The sequence below is a fragment of the Podarcis gaigeae genome, assembly GCF_964106915.1.
Source record: "Podarcis gaigeae genome assembly, chromosome: 1".
Taxonomy (NCBI): domain Eukaryota; kingdom Metazoa; phylum Chordata; class Lepidosauria; order Squamata; family Lacertidae; genus Podarcis; species Podarcis gaigeae.
In genome coordinates, this window is record NC_139678.1 from 45,381,342 (window position 1) to 45,402,780 (window position 21,439).

At 39.8% G+C, this 21,439-nt stretch overlaps 1 protein-coding gene across 2 annotated transcripts in view; it reads right to left on the bottom strand.

The window, feature by feature from the left end:
• The window catches only part of UBR1 (ubiquitin protein ligase E3 component n-recognin 1), a 57,324-nt gene that overhangs the window by 8,935 nt on the left and 26,950 nt on the right, over positions 1-21,439 (bottom strand). For both annotated transcript variants that reach the window (XM_083746224.1, XM_083746223.1), the window contains exons 21-41: positions 20,913-21,037; positions 20,226-20,278; positions 18,635-18,737; positions 17,085-17,133; positions 15,754-15,908; positions 14,812-14,911; positions 13,940-14,049; positions 12,242-12,331; positions 11,373-11,554; positions 10,871-11,073; positions 10,361-10,454; positions 9,628-9,780; positions 8,829-8,926; positions 7,454-7,547; positions 6,895-7,043; positions 6,132-6,187; positions 4,478-4,574; positions 4,141-4,208; positions 3,665-3,815; positions 2,192-2,279; positions 520-653 (exon numbers count right to left, since the gene is read on the bottom strand). In XM_083746224.1, coding sequence (XP_083602350.1) covers positions 520-653; positions 2,192-2,279; positions 3,665-3,815; positions 4,141-4,208; positions 4,478-4,574; positions 6,132-6,187; positions 6,895-7,043; positions 7,454-7,547; positions 8,829-8,926; positions 9,628-9,780; positions 10,361-10,454; positions 10,871-11,073; positions 11,373-11,554; positions 12,242-12,331; positions 13,940-14,049; positions 14,812-14,911; positions 15,754-15,908; positions 17,085-17,133; positions 18,635-18,737; positions 20,226-20,278; positions 20,913-21,037 — 2,352 coding nt within the window. The remainder of the gene's footprint in view (positions 1-519; positions 654-2,191; positions 2,280-3,664; positions 3,816-4,140; positions 4,209-4,477; positions 4,575-6,131; positions 6,188-6,894; positions 7,044-7,453; positions 7,548-8,828; positions 8,927-9,627; positions 9,781-10,360; positions 10,455-10,870; positions 11,074-11,372; positions 11,555-12,241; positions 12,332-13,939; positions 14,050-14,811; positions 14,912-15,753; positions 15,909-17,084; positions 17,134-18,634; positions 18,738-20,225; positions 20,279-20,912; positions 21,038-21,439) is intronic.

Genomic DNA, 21,439 nt, shown 5'->3' on the forward strand with positions numbered 1-21,439 from the left:
GTTGTGAATGCACAAATTGCAACCTCCCCATGTTAAGGAAGACTACAGCTGCCTCTGTGTGGGAAGATGTGGGAGCAAATTATTTTGGGTGTACCCCCTACTCTTTGTCGGGTGTGAATTTCTTAGTGCTGGTGTGCCCGTTATGGAAGAGCAGATTTAGACTGAAGGTCTGGGAAGAAAGCACTTCGTATGCGAGAGGCAGTGGGAGTGTGGCCAGGGCAATCTTGTGCCACTGAGGTTAAAGGTATTGCAGTCCAGAGCATTTAAGGCTTTATAGGTCAACATCAACACTTTGAATTGGGCCTGGAAACTAACTGGCAGTCAGAATTGGTGTTGTATGCTCAAACAGTCTTGCCCTGGTGAGCAATGTTAAACTAGAGATTATTTATGGAGAAGGATTTTTCAATATATATCAAAAGAACTTTTTGAAAACCATTTTATAGTGGTCAATACTGTTCAGCACATTTTTAATCTGGTGTTACCTTGGCATGCTGAGATTACCTATGCTCTGCTACTTACCCGATGAAAGTTCTTCTGGTGGAGGCACTCCCAGCAAATAGTGGAAAAACAAAGCAGCACAACGGAGGTAGGGCATGATGCCCTTCTTAATGCAATCCCACAAATACCAGCCTGGAACTGTTTGGCTATAACAACTGCAATAAAGATTTGAATATGTGTATTTAGTATTTTAGGTTGTCAACAATATTTAATTTATTCATTAAAATTCTATCCCGCACTTCCTCCCAAAGGAGTGCAGGGTGGCAACTAAGCAGAAAAACAATACAATTAAAAACCAAGTTGAAAACATTAAGTACATCTAAAAACATAGAAAAAGAGTCACATATTCTTCCTAACTAATGTTTTCAAGGTTGCCAGGCAAGCATCTTTCAGCTATCAATTGCCTGGAATATTTTAAAATCCCCTCTGAATGTTACTAACGAAGGAGACAGACACACCTTACCAGGGTGGGAGAACTACAAATTCCACGAATGGAGAGCCACCACCAAGGAGGTCCTGCCATGGGTCAGGTTTTAAAACATGATATAAATTCCTGACTGATTAAATACAAATGGTTTAATGGTGAAGATTAAAAAGCTCACTCACTGAAAGAGAGATACTTTTTAAGCTGCTTTTTAATAAAATACCAATATCTCCCTCACACACAAATGTATATACACACACATGGATGCTTTGCAGAGAAGTGATTACAAAAATATCTCAGCTGATGGGCAGGTGACAGCACACCTCTGTGGTTTGAAGAAGAAATGGGATTGTAGTCTGAAAGCCATTTGTAAATATCCCTGCTCAATGATGTTTACAATGCGCTGTTTGAAAATCAGGTAATTGACAGGTGAGTGGCCCAGCCTGCCTGTCAACTTTGGCTCATCAGGGGTGGGGAAGGTAAGGATCAGGTCCTCTTGCCAGAAATCTTTTTCTACCCCTGCCCAAGAGCTTGAAGGCAGTTTTTTTAAAATGTAGAAGTAAAAAACTGTTACAGGAACTTTGCACATAGTATTACAACTATGTCAGATCCTGATTTGATAATCAACCTCTCTCCCTTCTTTCCTGGGGAATGTGAAACATCAGTACAGTAAGGTAGCAATGCTAGTCCATAAGAAAGAAAACCCAAATCGTATTAGGGCAATACTTTTATTAAGCCAATGAAAAACGTTACAAAATGTGTGCAAGCTTTTGAATTCTCCATGACACTTCATCAGGCTAGAACTACAACTACAACTCATGACCACTGGCTATGCTGGCTAGCACTGATGGGAGTTGTAGTCCAACAACATCTAGGCACCTGAAGTTGAGAAAAGCTGGTCTAGATTATAAACAAAGCAAGGTTTGGGAGTGGGATACTTGGCTGGTAGTGAATGTATTCTGTCTTTCAGAAGCCTTGGGTGCAACTTCAAACCTGCACAGCACCTCTCACAACCTCTCTGGAATACTTGATACTTCCCTCCCATATTCTATCTTAAGACACTGACCAGACACAGACTCCATTGTTTCACAACCAGCCATATTTTAAACTCCCTTCCTCAGCTTTCTTTACCATCTACCCTAGGGAAGAGTTCTCGAGAACCTTAAAGCTAGCACACTATTTTGTGACATTTTGTTTGTCCTAATAAAGGAGCGGGATTCAACACAATGCACTCCTGATCCATCAAAACATTGCAGAGAAGCTACTTACCCACTTGTGTACCTGCAAATTTCTTTACAGAAAGAATCAGCTGCTCGTGCTTCCTCACTGTCATGCTGTACTTGTGCAGACAGGCACTCTGTGCAAAAAATAATTTTAAAAATATTTGGTCTTTTCCCTTAATAGTATTTACAATTTTTCGTGTACTTTTTCTCTTTTATAACAATCCACTCTTTTTATATTATTGTTCACTTATTTATGTAATGCCATCCATGTACATGGGAGAAACAGTATGTCCCAAGTCTCTTCTAAATCCAGGACAAGCACAGAAGTGGACTATAATTTGACTCAACTCCACAATGCCAGGCCAGGGGGAAAATTAACCTTAAAGTCCAGAAGACATCCATGCAAATCAAAAGGCAAGCTGGAACTTGTAGTCACCACCTTGATAATATTGTTGGGGCAGATGTCCTGATGCTGTTGACTAGAGTGAAACAGTGGTGTAGACATGGGCTGATTTGGTTGGAACAACACGCTTACCAACTACACATTCAGCTTGCAGACAATTAACACACAAAAGTAGGTAGCTGGAGTAGCTTTCATAATGTCTCTTTTCAGGCCCTTTATTTGATCACTACTTTACCAGAGATACCCAGTAAAAATTATGGAACCAAGCAAGTGGAGTTTTGGAGATATAAGACCCAGTCTTCTAAATCACAATGGTTAAACTCAAGACAATGAACAAGAGGAAAAGTTCCGTATAAAAAGACAGGAACTTTAAAAGCACTAATATAAGCATGTGCAATGACAGGTGGGAAATCAAAAGCTGTAGTTCAGCATGAAGTTCACCAGTATGGGAGTTTCCAGCAAGTTGTTGACACCCTTACACAGCTGTCCTAGCCAATAAACACAGTAACTGCTCTAACCAGATATGTTGTAAACCAGAGGCCAATGGTCTGGTTCACACATCCCTTTATAACATGGTTAAGGTAAACTGTGGTTTCAAGATAAACATTCAGCATGCTACAGCATGGAGCAAAACTTGTGGCTGGTTTGCGCCTCCATCACTCCTGCCATGCTGCTAGGTTTAGCTTAGCATTATATTAAAATCCAGGCTCATGGTTTGTGTCTCTCCAAACAAGAGAAGAGCTATAACCAAGGTTTGTTTTTGGCTTATGGGCCTGATTTGTTTGCAAAGACACAAATCATCAGTTCAGGGATAGCACCTATATGCCCCACAAAGTTGTTAGACGTAGGAAAGGGTTAGGTGTGTGCAACCATGCTTGGATTTCGTAGCTGGATGAAGGCAAGGGATAATTTTAAGACCCATGAAGGAAATCTCTACTGTCAGCAGATCTTTTTCCTTGCCACTTAGGTCCTAGAATGTCAGCAGGTGAACACTCTACCGTACAAATATATGGAACTATTTTTGAGAACTGGAAGGCATAAAAGCCTCCTGCCGAAACATCTAAAAGTACTTTATGATGTTATCTAGAAAAACCTAAACACAAAAGATACCATCACCTGTAGTTGTAGTGAGAATAATTTGGGTTATGTGTGCCATAGTGACCAAGTGGAAGAGGTAGAGATTGTTACAGGCAGAGCTGATCGATGAAGGTTGTAAGTCCACAGTGTCCTCCCAATACAAAGATGGAAATGATAACACAGCACCAACCTAAAAAGGAAATAAGACACTGATAGGCCTGGCACTCATTACAAATTAAACTGCCCATTTGCAGGGGCATTTTTTACATGACAGACTCAAGGCTTAGGAAACAAACACAAGTCAAATCCAAATCCAAAAAGAATCAATGGCACTCTCAAGGTAATTCCCACAAAGGACTGCCCACCCCCCAGGAACTGTTACAGACATGACTCCAGACTGTATAAGCCATAGAACTAATATCTGCACACAGACTGTATAAGCCATAGAACTAATATCTGCACTCAATCTCAAACTTTAAGAGCATCATCGCCAAGAGAATCCTACACACACTTACCAAAACATGAAACAGATCCACGTCTAGAAGGGATGGTGTGTCTTCCGCTTTTAAACTGGGCAGAAGAACTACAAGAGCAAAATATATATTAAATGGAAATTCTGACTTTCTGCTTTCAATAAAACAGATTGCAAAGAAAGGGTTTGCAATGATGTAAGATTCCCTGCCCCCCCGCACTGTCAATTCTTGTTTCTTCAAGCTTACTAGACAAAAAATAAAAACCCATAAAAGCTTATGTCTCTTATCTGAATTATGTTACTGTTTCAGAGACGAATCTTTCCAAGAAGACTTTACTTATTTCCAAAACTTATAATGGGGGGAAAAAACACCATGTTACCTCCTAGAAGACGTACAAGATGTTGCTGGATCAGGCTTTGTGGCAATGTAATCCTCTGAGCAACTGCAAACTGCAGCAATGCTTTAAGACCACTGTGCTAGAGGGTGAGGAGATAAAGGAGAAAGGTTTGGTTAGAAGAGGGCTGTGCTTCCCCATCCCTATTCTCTAAAAATATTTGTGTTCTAGTGGCTGGAGATAGCAGCCAGGACCTGGGCTCCTCACAGGCAGAAAGGAAGGAAAAAGGTAAGTAAAGAAGATGGCATTTGGATTGCAAACTCCTGCATAGCAATTAACAAATGCCAAAACAAACATCAGTTGGAAAATTATATATGACATAGCCTGAGCAACTACTTAAGGAATGGTCCAGTGGTTACATATACCTGATCTCCCCCCCCCCCACACCCCACCCTCGCCAATCCCCTAGAACAGAATCCTTAGCCCAGAGTTTTCAAACTTACTTGTTTTGTTTAATTGGGTTGCTAGGCCAACTGTTGACTTGAGATAATCAAAGTTCAAAGCCTTGGTGAGCACATGAATAAGACAATACATCAGGCAATATCCAATGTCAAGCCAGCAAATGTGAGGGAGTCCCCCTTTCCTGAACCCCCTGAGCACCCCCCCAAAAAAACTGCTCCATGTGGTTAAGGCAGCATTTGAGAGGAATGGGAAATCCTACTGTACAAGCCAAAGTCCACTGTGCCAGCAGGATACCACTGGATGTCCCTCATAGGTTCCCCAGCACTGGAACCAAAATATTTCTTAATTTTTTGGCTGAACTTTCTACTTGTGGTACAGTGATAATAAAGTATTTCTATATTTCTATAAAACACACTCATTAAACACAAGAGTCCACCCTGCACCATCCCTACATTTGGAAGAGTGTTATGTGAATAACTAGTTTATGAAGGAAGTGTAATAAATGTAGTTGCTGTGCTCAATAGTCTACCTAGAGCAGCACATTAGGACCTTACCTCAAGGCAACACGAGAACAGGGCCTTCTCTGCAGTGGCTCTGTGTCTGTGGAATGCTCTCCCCAGGGATGTTCGCCTGGCACCTGCATTGTACATCTTTAGGCACCACGCAGAAACGTTCCTTTTTAACCAGCCTTTGGTTGACCTAATGGACATCCTATACCCTTTTAAAATGTGGCTCTTTTTTGGGGGGGAGGTGTTATTGGGTTATTGTTATTGCTCTGATTTTATATATTGTGATCTTTTCTGTGAACCACACTGAGACCTCTGGGTATGGGGCAGAATATAAATTCAATAAATAAATTCAATAAATAAATCCATTAAATAAATAACTGATGTGGGACGCGGGTGGCACTGTGAGTTAAACCACAGAGCCTAGGACTTGCCAATCAGAAGGTTGGTGGTTCGAATCCCCGTGATGGGGTGAGCTCCCGTTGCCTCGGTCCCTGCTCCTGCCAACCTAGCAGTTCTAAAGCACATCAAAGCGCAAGTAGATAAATAGGTACCGCTCCGGCGGGAAGGTAAACGGCGTTTCCGTGCGCTGCTCTGGTTCGCTAGAAGCAGCTTAGTCATGCTGGCCACATGACCCGGAGGCTGTACGCCGGCTCCCTTGGCCAATAAAGCGAGATGAGCACCGCAACCCCAGAGTCGGTCACGACAATTACATCCTTTATTGTTCCTACCTGACGGTTTTGCAGAGAACCAAATAAAGGCTTGCCCTCATCTTCCAGAAGATTCTCTGAAAAAGAAACAAAGCTGGTAGTGAGTCATGTACTCTACAAGCAATCAAAATGTTTTGCATTTCAGTTTTCCAATAAGTTAAGGAACCTGCTTGTTTTGGCTTTCAAACTCTTTTTAGCTTACTGTTCATTTTAATTAACTTTTGATCTATGGAAAGAGGTAACAAAATGGAGCAAGGTCTTTGAATGAAAGTGTCTAATTTTTACTATTTCAGGGAACACACACACATCTGTATGCTTGCTTCCAAGTCTGAACACAGTGTTCATATCAATTCTAGAGCAAATAAAATATTTGCTACTGTGCCATTTTGCAGTCTGTGGAAATTGAGCATTCCCAACTAAAATAGATTTTGAAGTGACTTGTTAAGTAGTCAAATGTCCATAGCACTAGTCAAATAAGTACAAGAAACAGATCTTGAAAACACTTCCTCAAATTCAAACAAAGCATTCCAACCTTTTGCCATTTTGGGGACCCCAGCATTTTGCTGTCAATTTTAAATGGGATAGCTTGATAACGGGGACTGTAAAAGTCTGATTTTTGTACAGTATTTGTACATGTTATATAGGATTTGCCCTATAACAGTATTTTAGAAACTGCTTTGTAGTAGCTTTCTTATATTTTCAAGTTTAAAACCCTGGCTATTTTCATGTCTAATATAATAAAAGCTGAAATCCAGTTGTGAAAGGAATTCTATTTTTGATTTACCTAAACACTGGATAGTAAACGCACATGTGCTCCAAGTCATCATAGGAATGCGTGGATCAGTTTCATTGGGTGCAACTTTTAATCCAATTCTGTAAATTGCAGTGGCAAATAGAACCACCATCTCCTTGATACTATTAGAATACTTAACTCTGTGGAGGAAGCCAGGAGAATGTCAGATTGTGAATAAGTGAGGCTAGACAAAGTTCAAAGAACTGATTATGAGAATATTTGCACAGTTGCATTTAAATCAGCAGTTCCTGGTAACAGGAAATCATCTTTCAGCTTTTGCTCGTTATTATAGACTTCTCTTAGGTAAAAAAAACAAGTTTTCAAGTTATATTCTCAGATAACGGTGACCAATAATTAGATAAAACTCTGGCAGAGGTTTGCTTGATCAGAGATAATAATCATAATGGCCCATATAAATGTTGTAGAATGTAGATACTTTAAAGAAAATATTATTTTCCCCTAAGCAGAAAATAATGCCCACTGTATAGATTCCAGATTTATTTATTTTTTAAAAATAGTCTAAAGTGGAAATGTGATTCTTAACACTTACAAAGGATCTACTCCAAAGCTAAGAATGGAATGGAAATCAGATGAAGTCTCTTCCATTTCTATGTCACGTAAAGATGGAGCAATCTGTTTTCCTTCTTTTAAAAAGAGAAATAAATTCATGTCAGACTGCAGTTCAACTAAACAAAATAAAATTATTTATTTTCTCCTATATACTTAAAAACATAAGGTTGTTGTCACGGTGCAGTTCATGTAGCTACCGTGTGCTGACAGGGCGGCAGGCAGCAGAGGCAAGCTGTTTAACAGAGGGGAGGCGATGCTTCACAGTGCGGTTTGGCAAAGTGCTCTCTGAAGTGCCTCCCCCCTCGTTTAAAAGGGGCAGGATGTTGGGACAAGCCATGAGGAGAGAGGGAGGGGCCAGGGGCAAGCCTGGAGTGAGTGGAGCTTGGGATGAGCTGTGAGGAGAAGGAATGGGGTGAGCTACACAGGGGTGGGCAAGGAGATGTGTGAGATATAAAGAGAGGGGGAGTTGGTCAGATATAAAGGGAGGAGAGGTTTGGAAAGGGGTTGGCAGGCAGAGCAAGCAAGGGCAGCAGTCCTTACTATGGTAAAAATTCTTAGATCATGAATGATAGATTGGGGTCAGCAAACATTTTCAGCAGGGGGTTGGTCCACTATCCCTCAGACCTTGTGGGGGGCCGGACTTTATTTTTTGGGGGGGAATGAACAAATTCTTATGCCCCACAAATAACCCAGAGATGCACTTTAAATAAAAGGACACATTCTACTCATGTAAAAACACGCTGATTCCTGGACCATCCACGGGCCGGATTTAGAAGGTGGTTGGGCCGGATCCGGCCCCCGGGCCGTAGTCTGCCTACCCATGGATTAAGACATAATAATTCTTACATAACAACCTATTAGATGGCATTAAGTGCTATGTGCAGCTGACTCTATTAATATGCAAATGGATTAATCTTTGAATATCAATTTTCAGTCTAAGTCTGTGAGCTTCATTTGCAGAACAGTCAAAAAGCTAACAGAACACAACATTTTAAGGTGGGGCTGGGGGAACCAACCTAATATAAGAAAAATGGAGCCTATATCTTAAATGACTTCATGATTAGTATATACCTAAATAAAAATTCAATAAAAGTCTGCACCAGACTTCAACGCTATCCAGCAACACAAAACAATGGAATTATAAGCCCTTCAATTTGCATTCATAACTTTCCACACTCTGTTAGAGATGCACAACTTTAGAAGATATTTCAATTACTTATTTTTTTAGGGCAGACAATAGGATTGCAATGATCCTCAAAATGGTACCTGTAACCAGTAGCAAAATAAAGTGTTTTATAAAGATTTGGCAACCTCCTAAAAATATTTTTAAAATGTTAAGTGTAACATATACAGACCTTCAGTGTTTTTCTTGTTGTAACCAGATATCCTGGCCATAACAATCTCTATCCATTTTTTCAAAGATAGAAGCTGAACCACCACCTCGGCATCCTCACTGATAATACAAAAAGGTAGTTGTAGTTTTCACAAGTATAGCAAAAAATATAACCCCTGGAGCCCAGTCTGAGATGCTCGTGTCTTATACAAGAGAATTTAAACAGCTATTTAGTTGTCTGGTTCATATGTGAATAACTTCATTTTATAAAACTTCTTCTAGACACTCAAAATTGATGGGTAAGTAAAATAACAGAATGGGCCTTTTCTGTGGTGGCTCCTCACTTGTGGAATGCTCTGCCAGGGAGGCTCCCCTGGTGCCTTCATTACAATGCCAGGCAAAAATATTCCTCTTCTCACAGGCCTTTGGCTATTCAAACAATTTATGGCCTTTTAAACTGCAAGGAAGGGTACTGTTTTTGTTTGTTACTACGCTATGCATTTTTTTGTTTTTATATTGTAAACTTCTTTGTGATCCTCAGTTGAAGGGTGGTATAGAAATGTAATTCGTCATCACCTTCATCATCAGTATGTATTTCCCCATACATGCAACAAGAAAACTGCTATCAGACTAAAATTGACATCCAGTGCCTTTAAAAATGTGTTGGGTGTGTGGGTGTGATTAGGTTCCTTTTGTTTTTATTTTGATTATGTATTTTGTGTTTTCATATTGTGATTTTATCCTGTGAAATGCCCTGAGATCTGCAGGTATAGAGCGGTATACAAAATTAATTAATGGGCTATTTAAATGTTTAAACTTACCTGTTTATCTTGTGCATTTGCAAAGGAAGAATGGGTATCACAGTGTTGCACAGAGATTTGCAAAGTGGGCAGAGGTACTCTCCATTCTCCAAGTCAAAAACTTGTTCGACATGATGTCGCTGCCGAGAGTTTAACTGAATGGCTTCAAAGTACCTGCAATATTGAAACAGACAACCAAAAGAAAGTCTTTAGTGTTGAGTGTTAACAAGGAAAAGCAGAGTTTTGATACCCTTTGTTGTTACGCACTTGGCTTACTGTTATAACTTTGTTGTTGAGCATAAGCGAAAAAGAGGGACAATGATCAAAACTTTCTACCCATCATACAAAACTTTGTACCGTGTAAATTAACTATGGGATATTGTGGGAGATAACAAGAAGTAGAGTGCAGAGAGAGAACTCAGGATCAAGCCCCAATAGGCAGTTCTGGAAGCAGAATTTCAAGAGCTCCAGGTTAATGTGATATCCCCAGCCTGGTGCCCTCCAGATATTTTGGAACACAACTCTCATCAGCCCCAGGCAAAACAGCGAATATTTTGTCCATATTTGTCTTTTGATTACACTTATGCTAGCCTGGTTTCATTTATTTCGCTGAGATACTTGAATCTGTTGGACATTAAATATGTCTTGAGATATGCTGGAAGAGATAGTTTCAAAATTGACTAAAACTAAAGCAAAATAATAATAATAATAATAATAATAATAATAATAAAGTTTACTAAATGTATCTACTTACTTCTGCCAGCAGGCAGCATGCATCACATGACCACAACTTCCTGTATGAGTTCCACATGACAAGTCAGGATCCATGAAAAGAGGATCTATTTTATCTATTGAAGAAAAAATGATATGAAGGATGATTACATCATTTAGTGTCAAATGAAAGATTTTGCAAAGACTATTCAAGCAAAAATTCTGCCAGAGGAGCATCTTGTACATCTTATACAGTACTCACTGAAGAAATAATTATTGATCTTCTTTATTAACACCAAGTAAGAAACGGACCATCAAATGAGATTTTGAGCTTTGCTCATACATTCAATATAGTTCAGGTTTGGGGGATTTTTCTTTCAATTAGAAGGGATAAAACAGTTGATTTCTCAACTGCTTTTGAGATGGCTCCTAAAACAATTCACATCAATGTTTTGTAACATGACTTTCAGTTCTGTAACTTGAGCTAACAAAACAAAACCTGAAGCAATATTACTGCTTATGCAAGCAGGTGACTTGAAGACAGGATACATACCCCCAGAAAGTTCAAGCATTTTCCCTCTATGTTGGGTTAAGGCAGTGGATCTCTGGACACAGGCAGATAAAACCATGGCAGCACACTCTAACCTCACTTCCTGCTCTTCCTGACACAGAATACATGTCAGCACTTCCTTTTCTGCGACAGATGGCCCTTGCTTGGGTCCCAAGGCAATTCTGGTATAATCTATAATTGGTGGGCTGTTATAAAGACACAACAAAAGTCAAACTAACATATTCCTGTCAGCAAACAATTATTTACGATTTACATTTAAGTAAAATCACATATGATTTAAAATTTATGCATTAATACTGTAGTTTTACCTCACTCTCCAAAGAAAAACAGAACTGCAACCAATATTTAGCCGCATGCTGAATAGATGTTGATTATATCCCAACACCACGAGCGCCAATAAAACTGTCCAATGACTTCTAATTTTGTATTATTTTATATTATCAAAAGCTACTCCAAAATCTATTACTAATTGTTATTTTCCTACCTCTCCTCTTCCATAACATCCCTTCCCTGTGTTTCTTGAGTATTTTCATATAAGAGCTTGTGAGTTTCAATGAAGTTCTTCTGCAAAGCAGACATCTGGGCCATGATCTTCTGGCGATGAAGTCTGGCTGCTTCGGCCTTTCTCTTCCTCTCAGCCTTTTCCTTGTCCTGAGTTCTTTGCATCTTATTTAGCGGCAAAGCAACCAAACAAACAAACAAAAACACCCAGGCAAGCTATTCATTAACAAAAAAGAACTGGAATAAATCTTTAAAATAGAATCACTTTTCAATAATATAACAATGGCGTTTGCTTAGCACTTGTGAAACTCTGCTTAACAAAAAATAATGTGACACTACTCCACCTCCATATCCCAAGCCTCTCACAGCTAACCTGTGAACAGACTCTGTCCCCCAAAAGGTAATGAGAATTTCTTATCAGTGCAATGCTGTACAGGGCTAATAATAGGTTTTAGACACAGGCACCATAATGCTGCCCTTCATCTTAAACCTAGAGTTCCAGTGTCTACAGATTGTTCTCAGGGCAAGAGAGATTACAACTTCACGTACAACAGAGTTGTGGCTGGGACCGCTAGGAACAGCTTCCCAGAGAGAATAGCCTCCAGAGAGTATTGGTTACAGAGGGGTCTGCCAGCAATGAATTTCGGGGGAAGAAAAAAAATCAAGGAGCCAGGAAGTCTGCCATTCCAAATCAGTTCCCACTTGTAAAATATATAATTTTGTTAATCAGAATGGAGTATTTAACCTTGCATTTAAATGCATGAAGCTGTGAGCCCAGGGGCTAGAATTCCAAATGTAGAAACAGCCAAATCTTCTTGTGAATACATTATTTCTTTCCTATTTTATAGTTACCTCGTTGGCTTTTGCAGATTCTGGCCCAGATGCAATAGCTGCTGTGGGAAAAGATGACTTCTCTCTCAGCCGTTTTATTGTGTCAAACATCTGGGAACAGAGATTTAATAGTTACAATGCTAATAGACTGTGATATTTCTATATTTCCAAGCCACATTATGGTTTGCCCCATGAAAGAAAGCATGCTGGACAAGATATACCCCATTAGCAGCAGCACACAATCAATACCATTTGTTGCCATCTTTACGTTTAGAAAAAAATACCTTTATTCACTTTTCTCTATTCAGTCTGTACAACGACTACAGGTGATAATGGTGTGTACAAATGGTGCTGCTCAGTGTACAAAAAAGTATACATAGTTATAAAATGGCTTTAACAATTATGTACTTTTTTGTATAGGCTATTCAAAAATGTCTGTGGTATTTATGGCCTGTGGTATTTATTATTAATGTATACTGATTATATAATAAAAAAACTAAAGCATTTACATAAAAACAATAAAAATGCAATGTGCATTAAAATTTCCTGAAAACAAAACAAAACAGTATGTCACAAATAAAACTAAGCAGTACACAAAACAAAAAAAGTTTAAAAAATAAGAGTCACAGTCCAGGAAAGCTTTGGTAAATATGTAGGTAAAGATAATGGTAAAGGACCCCTGGATGGTTAAGTCCAGTCAAAGGCGACTATGGGGTGGCGGTGCTCATCTCACTTCAGGCCAAGGGAGCATGCGTTAGTCCACAGACAGCTTTCCAGGTTATGTGGCCAGCATGACTGAACTGCTTCTGGCACAACAGGACACCGTGACAGAAGCCAGAGTGCACGGAAACATCATTTACCTTCCCTCCACAGTGGTACCTATTTATCTACTTGCACTGGTATGCTTTCAAACTGCTAGGTTGGCAGGAGCTGGGACAGAGCAACGGGAGCTCACCCTGTCACGGGGATTCGAACCACTGATCGGCAAGCCCAAGAGGCTCAGTGATTTAGACCACAGCGTCACCTGCTTACAAATATGTAAGCTTATGAGACACTTAAAAGTTATTACAAACACTGCCTCATAGGGAGCACATTCTGGAGGCTGTGTGCTATCACCAAGAAGGCCCATTTCTGCATTCCTACCAAGTGGCAATTGCTGGTTGTGGAACAACCAGTAGAGTCTTCTCGGAAGATCCTAAAGATTGGGAGAGGTGGTCTACTGAGTATCTTGGTTATAAGTCATTAAGGACTTTAAATATCAGCAACGAAACATTCATAGTAGTCCATGGTTGTGGCAAAGCAGGAACCCGGTCATTTCAAATCTGCTGTATTTACAGGGGATCATGTTTTGTCACACAATCCTTTACACGAGGAACAGATCGTTCGTTTCATATAGCCTTTGGAAAAGCCAATAAAGAGCAACATTTCAGTAGCAACTGTTGCATATCTCATTTGAACCAGAACAGAGATACTGTCTTATTCCACTAAGCTAGTTTTTGTTAAAATCCCCCTCCCACCAGCCAGTTCTATCACATGAATAAACAAGCATTAATTCATTATGAGTTTTCTGCCCCAAACAATGATAGTAACAACATTATCTGTATATGCTATCTTTTAAAGAGATTACTTTGTGCACCAGCAACACTGTGGAGTAAATGTGTCAAGTTCTTTTTTTTTTTTTTAATTTAACACGGGACATTTGGGGGTGTGTTTTTTTACCTGTAATACCCAGTTGATCATGTCTTTTTGCGATTCCAGAGGTTGAATTCCTTTTAGTTTTTCCAAAATCATTAGTATGTTCATTGCATTCAAAGCAGAGCTTCCCATTCCTTTGCAAACAGATGGAAGATTTTTTTAAAAAACAACAACCACACATGTTCTCTCGTAAAAGATAATCATTTCTCCCTTTTACTAATCATTACAATGACTTAAAAGACTAGACATGGGACATTTTATTGTTACAACACCTCCTTATATCACAGGTGATGCATGACGTCTTTGTCAATTATCACTTTTCACTACTTTACAAAATGATGGTGGTAACAAGCTACAAAGCAGCATCAATGCATTGTGTTTGGTTCTATGTTTCATTGTTTCTCACCAAATGTAACATAATCCAAATGTTTGACTATGGATCTTCAGATGAAGGGCAGTATATAAATTTAATAAATAATAATTTCCATTATAGCATGCAGGTAATAACTGCAAGCAATTAGTTTACATTGTAGTTCTTTTGAACAAGTTTTCACCATCAAATGAAATGAAATGAAATGAAATGAAACCAGCACAAGCTGGTATCTCAAGTGGTGGCTACAGATTAAACCTGGTAAGATATATTTCCTCCGCATTAATGTAGTATCTGTAGACAAATTAAGGCTGAATAATTTTCTCCTTCCTTGTTTTAAAATGGTGTTTATTTCAAAATATTTCTCTAAGTAAGCACTTTTCCGCTGGAAATAAACTCTTGGTGGCTTTTCATATATAAGATCAAAGGTAGCAATTCTGCTTCAAATGCCTGTTGGTGAGTTCACATTGCACTTCAGAAATAACTTTAAAATTAAGATTCTTGTTTTACAAGATGGCATACTTACTTGATGCTTTGTGGTAGAAGTCAAAGGCCACTTCTTCCTCTGGAACCTTCTCTAACTGCTGCTTTTCTTCAAGTAGGCCCAAAGCAAGAAGGTGAAGAACCTAGAGAAATGTAAACAAGTACTAAACCTAGGCTGCTTAGAATGAAACACCCTCTGGTTAGCATAGGGCTGGGGACCATTTTTCAGCCCAAATGGCCACATTCCCTTCTAGGCAACCTTTCCAGGGGCCACTTGCCAGCAGTGGGCAGGGCCAGAAGCAAAATTGGGTGGAACAACAAATGTTAATTTATTCACATATCTCTCTCTCCATCCAGGCAGGCAAGCAGCATGATGAGCTTGAAGACACATTCTAAGCAGGCAAAACCCCAAAAGGAGGGTGTGAAAAAGGGTGGAGAGGGGTGTTGCCTGTGGGGTCCTGAGGTCCGCACAGAGACTAGGACAGCAAACATTTGGCCCTGAGGCTCCCCATCCCTGGTTTAGCAAGGTACCCAAGGTAACCTGGCCATGATCTGGATACCTAGATGTCTAGCACATGATAGTAAACCTAAGGGCAGTGTGCTGCAGCAACAGACAAATGAACTGTCGATCATCGAGGTGCTGTTGAGCTGTCCTGCAGAGACTAATTTTTATTTATTTACTAGGGGCTGCTGCCCTTCTTTGCTCTCCTTTCCCAACCACCTTTCCCACACACTTGACCCAAAAAACCTCTCACTCTACACCTCACTCACTTGCTAGACTATTCGCCCACAGCTCAATCCAAGCAACTGCAGCCTGCAATATTCACTATTTTATGACACTAATAGATGTCCTGGGAATGGCATGATGAACAGGGTAAAGGTACCTTAAATACATGGGGGAAACACATCGCTCTAGGGAAGAGCATTCCAAAAGCAACCTACACCCCAAAGCAGAAATCTCAGAAGATACAGTCGACAAGCATACCATCTGGATCATGGCTTCTGTCCACAAGTGGCTTTCTAGCTCTAGTGCTCTTTGCAACACAGTTCTGAGAATATGCATCATGACATCAGAATTCAGAACGTTCACCACATTTCTGAAAGCAGCGCTGAATTCAGGCGGAGGCGGCGGTGGCAGTGCTATAAAAAAAGTAAACAAATACTCATGCATTACTAACTTCCCGGCAGTCTTATGAAAGCAAGGAGCATAGACGTTCATATTTGGCTATAAGCAGTGGATGCTACTTTAATGTATCATACTTGTATGAAATAAAGTCCTGCCATATATACGTCCTCCTATAAAGTGCTCTGGTAGAACTCTCAACTAACTGCAGCAGATATATGAACTTATACTTTGGGTTTAGTATTGCCCCTCACTCCAATGTTTGAGGCAGAATTTCCCTACTTAACTACTCAGAGAACTCTAAGTGGCAATGCTTGGGGACTGAATCTGGGACCTAATGGATGCAGAGCATGTGTTCTAGCACTGAGCAATGGGCTCTCCAAATGTAATTGCTCAGTTGGAAACGTTTACATCTGAACATGCCAACTAGAAAGTAACAGCATTTTCCTAAGCACACTGATACTGTTTAACAATTGCATAACACCCTTTTTGGATTTAAAATGTTTTGTACTACTGTAATTCACAGGGCATTTCAGTATAACCTTAGAGTAACTGATTGGCATTCCTGGAAACTTGTATGTTATTGTTTAACGTAGCACTACACATCAACTCCTCTATGCAAATTACAATATTTGTAAAGAAAAACTACAAGGACCAAGCAATAGCTTAAGAGCTGAAGCATGAATAAGTGAAACAAGGTAAACAGAATTGGCTCTGACCCACATTTGTAGCAGTGGACAAGAGTGCAGGCAGGGTCTCCACCTCCCCCATGATGGAGTGGGACATTAGTACTGATGGAGAATATCTATATGCAATCTCACAGCCTAGGGCGCACTGCGAATACCGCAGCATCTATAGCAACAGCCAAGCCAATCTTAAGAGGTAGTCCTAACTGTGACGAAAGTGGATAGGTGATCCCAACCTCTAAAAGCAGATGTAATTAGTTTCTTCATCAAAATAGTAGCACACAAAAGTGGCACAAAGTGCAATGAGTTCTCTCAATGGAAGTCATCATATATTGTACGTTTGCAAATAAATAAATGACTTGGCAATCAGTAATATGTTTACATTCTCTGATCTTTACGAGGAATGAGGATGAATCATTTCTGGATCAAAGTTGTTTTTATTTAAAAAAACACACACTCCACCATCACTTCCTTGCACTTATTTCATTCACTGTTCCAACTTTTTACCTTCATCTCTGTTTTCTTGCACTCTTCTTTTCTTTTCCATATGCTCAGCCTGTAAGAAGAGTCAACTTGTTTAGTTTCAAGATACCAATGAGGTTTTTGACTGAATGTATAGACAAAGAGCTTAGATTAGATTCCATCAAAAGCAATTAACGACCAAGAACTAGGAATTCTCTGAAGGCACAAAAAAGAGAACCTAGAGAAGACACACACACACACACACACACACACACACATCCCTGAAAGCACACACTTGTTAAAGAGCTACTGGGAGTAAAGAAATTGCTCCCCTTTCCTTTTTGTATCCATCTATGAGCATAAACTAAATCTTTTTCTTTTCAGTACAGGCAGGCAGATGCTCACTCACACATTAGACTAACAAAATTAGTGAAATAGTGCAAGGGTGAGGAAATTCTGAGTGTCAGCCTTTATGCTAAGCTACAGGATGCCAATAGGATTCCAAAAAGATGCTTTACTAAATTTAATCTGACCCTTATCTAGAAAGAAAGAAAAGGGTTTTTAGCAGCATTGTTTCAAAGTTCTGTAAATGTATAATTTTCACTTGGAAGTTCTGTAAATGTATAATTTTCACTTGGAAAAATACCTTATGCTACTATGTAATGAATCAACACATTAGGACATCTGCACTCTAGATAAAGAATACATATGAAAAACATGAAATCTGAGAATCCGTGTGGCACATCAAAGTCAATCTAGACTCAATAAATATGAATTAATCTAAAGCAATGAAATATATATGCAATTAGTTATTCCTTGAACAAGAATGATATAGGGGGGAAATAAACAAAAATGAGTAAAAGAGACCCGTGAGTCAAGCAGGGTTTTTCTTACCTCCAGAACTTATACCCTCATCTTAAAAGACTCAGGGTACAGGCCCATGACATAAATATGCATTAAAATGTATAGTTGCAAATTTAGTCTGGCATTCAGAGAGGGAAAAACAAATTCTGGGTATCAGGGATCTCTAAGCTATGGGATGCCAACAGGATTTTCTAGGCACAGTACACTATATGTGGCTTGAGCCCTCTGCTCCATCCACAATCTACTAGCAAGAAATGCCGCATATGTACATTAAAACTAAAACAAGTGCCTCTATGCAAATTGACATGGTAGGTGGCTGGGATCTCACCAGCACAGGGCTTTGTAATGTACCCAGATGCCCTACAACCAAAGTAAAAACACAATTTTTAAAAAGGGGGAAAGGACAGGAAACCTGGGTCTGAGACCCCGTATGCAAACTCCTGGTTACTAGGTTAATATTGTTTCTTCAAAATATATAATCACATTAATAATTGGCTGCTATCCACAGTGGCTTGCAATCTACTATGTATTTTGGAAAGTGGTTTGTATGTCTTCCTGTCCTCTAGGGGTTCAGCACTATGGATAATACTCCAAGGGGCAGGGGCCTCTGAGTACTAGGCGATTTGATCATAAGGGACATAGACAGCTAGGTTTGCGAGAGGCATGCAAGCAACATGGTAACTTCCCCACTTGGTGGGAAGGTTGCTGGTGTCACATCATGATTTTCTTACCTTGCTGCGCTGTGTTTTGGTGTAATGGTAAAAGAATATATTGTACTCTCTGCGGCATTCTTCCTTCAGTTCATAGACTCCATGGCCTGATACACCTGGTTTCCTTTATTTGAAAAGCATACAAACAATGCAATTATTTTCAGCAAAGCATTAAGGAGAACACACAGTCATTTCATACACACAACATACAAAGAATCCTGCTGACTCCAACCAAGGGCCTATTCAAAGTGTTGGTGCTGACCTTTAAAGCCCTAAACGGCCTCGGTCCAGTATACCTAAAGGAGCAGTTCCAGCCCCATCGTTCTGCCCACTGAGGTCCAGCGCCGAGGGCCTTCTGCCGGTTCCCTCGCTACGAGAAGCCAGGTTACAGGGAACCAGGCAGAGGGCCTTCTTGGTAGTGGCACCTGCCCTGTGGAACGCCCTCCCACCAGATGTCAAAGAGAAAAACAACTACCAGACTTTTAGAGGACATCTGAAGGCAGCCCTGCTTAGGGAAGCTTTTAATGTTTAATAGACTATTGTATTTTAATATTCTGTTGGAAGCCATCCAGAGTGGCTGGGGAAACCCAGCCAGATGGGTGGGGTATAAATTTTTTTTATTTATTATTATTATTATTATTATTACATCTCGTCCACCATCCTGCTTCCCACAGTGACTAACTAGATGCCTAAGAGAAATGAGTAAGCAAGAAATGAGGGCAGTTGCAACCATTACTCAGAGGCATGCTGCCTCTATCCTGAATATCCTCACAATTCAAAGCCACAGGACATGTTAGGAATTTTGAAGGACAAACTGAGTGTGCACAGAACAGCACAGTGGCATCTAGCCAGTTTAATTTAGGGTGTTCCTTTGAACAGGCCACAGAATCCTCTGCAACATGCAAGTTCCTTCCACAGACACACAGTTCTTCGACAAGCTGATTTGTAAAACCCTTCCCTCTCAAGGTAAACAAACATGTAAAACCACTACTGAAACATAGCGAATGCTTTTGAAATCTGAGTAAATGGATCACTGCTTCAACACAGTTTTTAATTATTTCTGTAAAACTCTGAAAGCATATATATTTCAAATGTCTGGCTTCTTTATGTGTGGCAAACACATGAGAATGTTCCTCTTCAGCCAGGCATTTGGCTGATTAACATTCTATGCCTTTCAAATGTGTTTGTGGGAAGAGGACTATTGGGTTTGTTTTTGTTTTAGTACAGTGGTACCTTGGTTCTTGAACTCAATCCATTCTGGAAGTCTTTTCGACTTCCAAAAAGTTCACAAACCAAGGCATGGCTTCTGATTGGCTGAATGGCCCCAGAAACAATGCTGACAGCCGAAACACATGTTCGGCTTCCGAAAAATGTTCGCAAACCAGAACACTTACTTCCAGGTTTGCGGCGTTTGGAAGCCGATTTGTTCGTCAACTAAGCCTTTCGGGAACCAAGGTACCACTGTATGCAGTTTGTGTTCTCATTTTGTATTTTTCTGTTGTGAACTGTCCTGTGATCTTCGGATGAACGGCGGTATACAATTTTAATTAATTAATTATTAATATGCTATCACTATGCTTTAACTACTGATTTAAAAGAAACAAGAGCTTACTTGAATATGGCCACTTTGTGGATGACCTTCTCCAAACCAGTCTCATTGTTTTCCTGTTAAAAACATTTGATATGGTAAAGTAGTAAGAACAAAATATATGTGGTGAAAAACAGTAAATTAAAAGCAAATCAAGCTACCTAAGAATCAGTAGCCGATAAACATCTACAGATACCCAGATAAGACTGAATGTAGGCATTTATCACCATGCTATTAATGCAGCGACAATTCAAACGAGAGCAAGGGCATGGGGAGATGTGAAGCAGATTGTTATTAAAAACAATCAAAATTTTCAAAATCGAAATGTTATTAGGAAGGCCACTGTGTCTTAGCAAATAGTTAAAATATAATCATGTACTTTTAAGCTGATTTATCCAAAATGACATGGACACATGGAGCTCCTGATGTGCATGTTTTTTTTTTGCAATCACAGTAATATTAAAGAAGTTCTGTGTATAGAATGGGGTGTGTGGGTGTTCTTGTGCTACAAGGAGTCTGGATTGTCTAAGAAAAGGATGTTAAACATTTCTGCTGAAAGAGGAACACAAGATAAAGGAAACATCAAGTACAGGAGGAACTTGAGCTGTGTTTCATTGATAATTTTATCATATACACCCCTAAAGAGTTCTGTGGTAAAGCAATCTGTGAACCTTCCTAGATTAATAGGAATCAAAGGAAGAAATCACTCACATCCTTGGGCAAAGATTTTGCGATAGCACTGTGAGCCATTGGTTCAATGCAAAGCAGATGAATAATTTCCCGCATAGTAACGTCATCTTTTGTCACATTACTGACACCTGGCACATATCTTTCCCCTGGAAGCAAAAAGAAGAAGAAAGTAATCTCACATATATACAGTGGGATACATTTTCATGCATGCAAGAGATCATACTGTAATGATGATGGTTCCTAGACTAAAAATTCCTTGAAAGTGGCATGGAGCGCTGCAAGGGGATGCATGGGCAGGGCTGAATATATTGTAGGTTAGATAAGAAGGCCGAGAATACTAAAGTGAGGTTACAGTCATACAATATCTGAGGGCTCCTACACATACATACATACACGCACATATGCACACACACCAACCCTCTCTCCATCCAAGCAAGCAAAATATATCATCACAGCAAGAACACATTTCAGCCAGGAAAAGCACTTGGGAGCAGAGCCAATGATCATGGCATGGAGAGAAGCCTGAGGATAAGACAAAGATGCCTGGA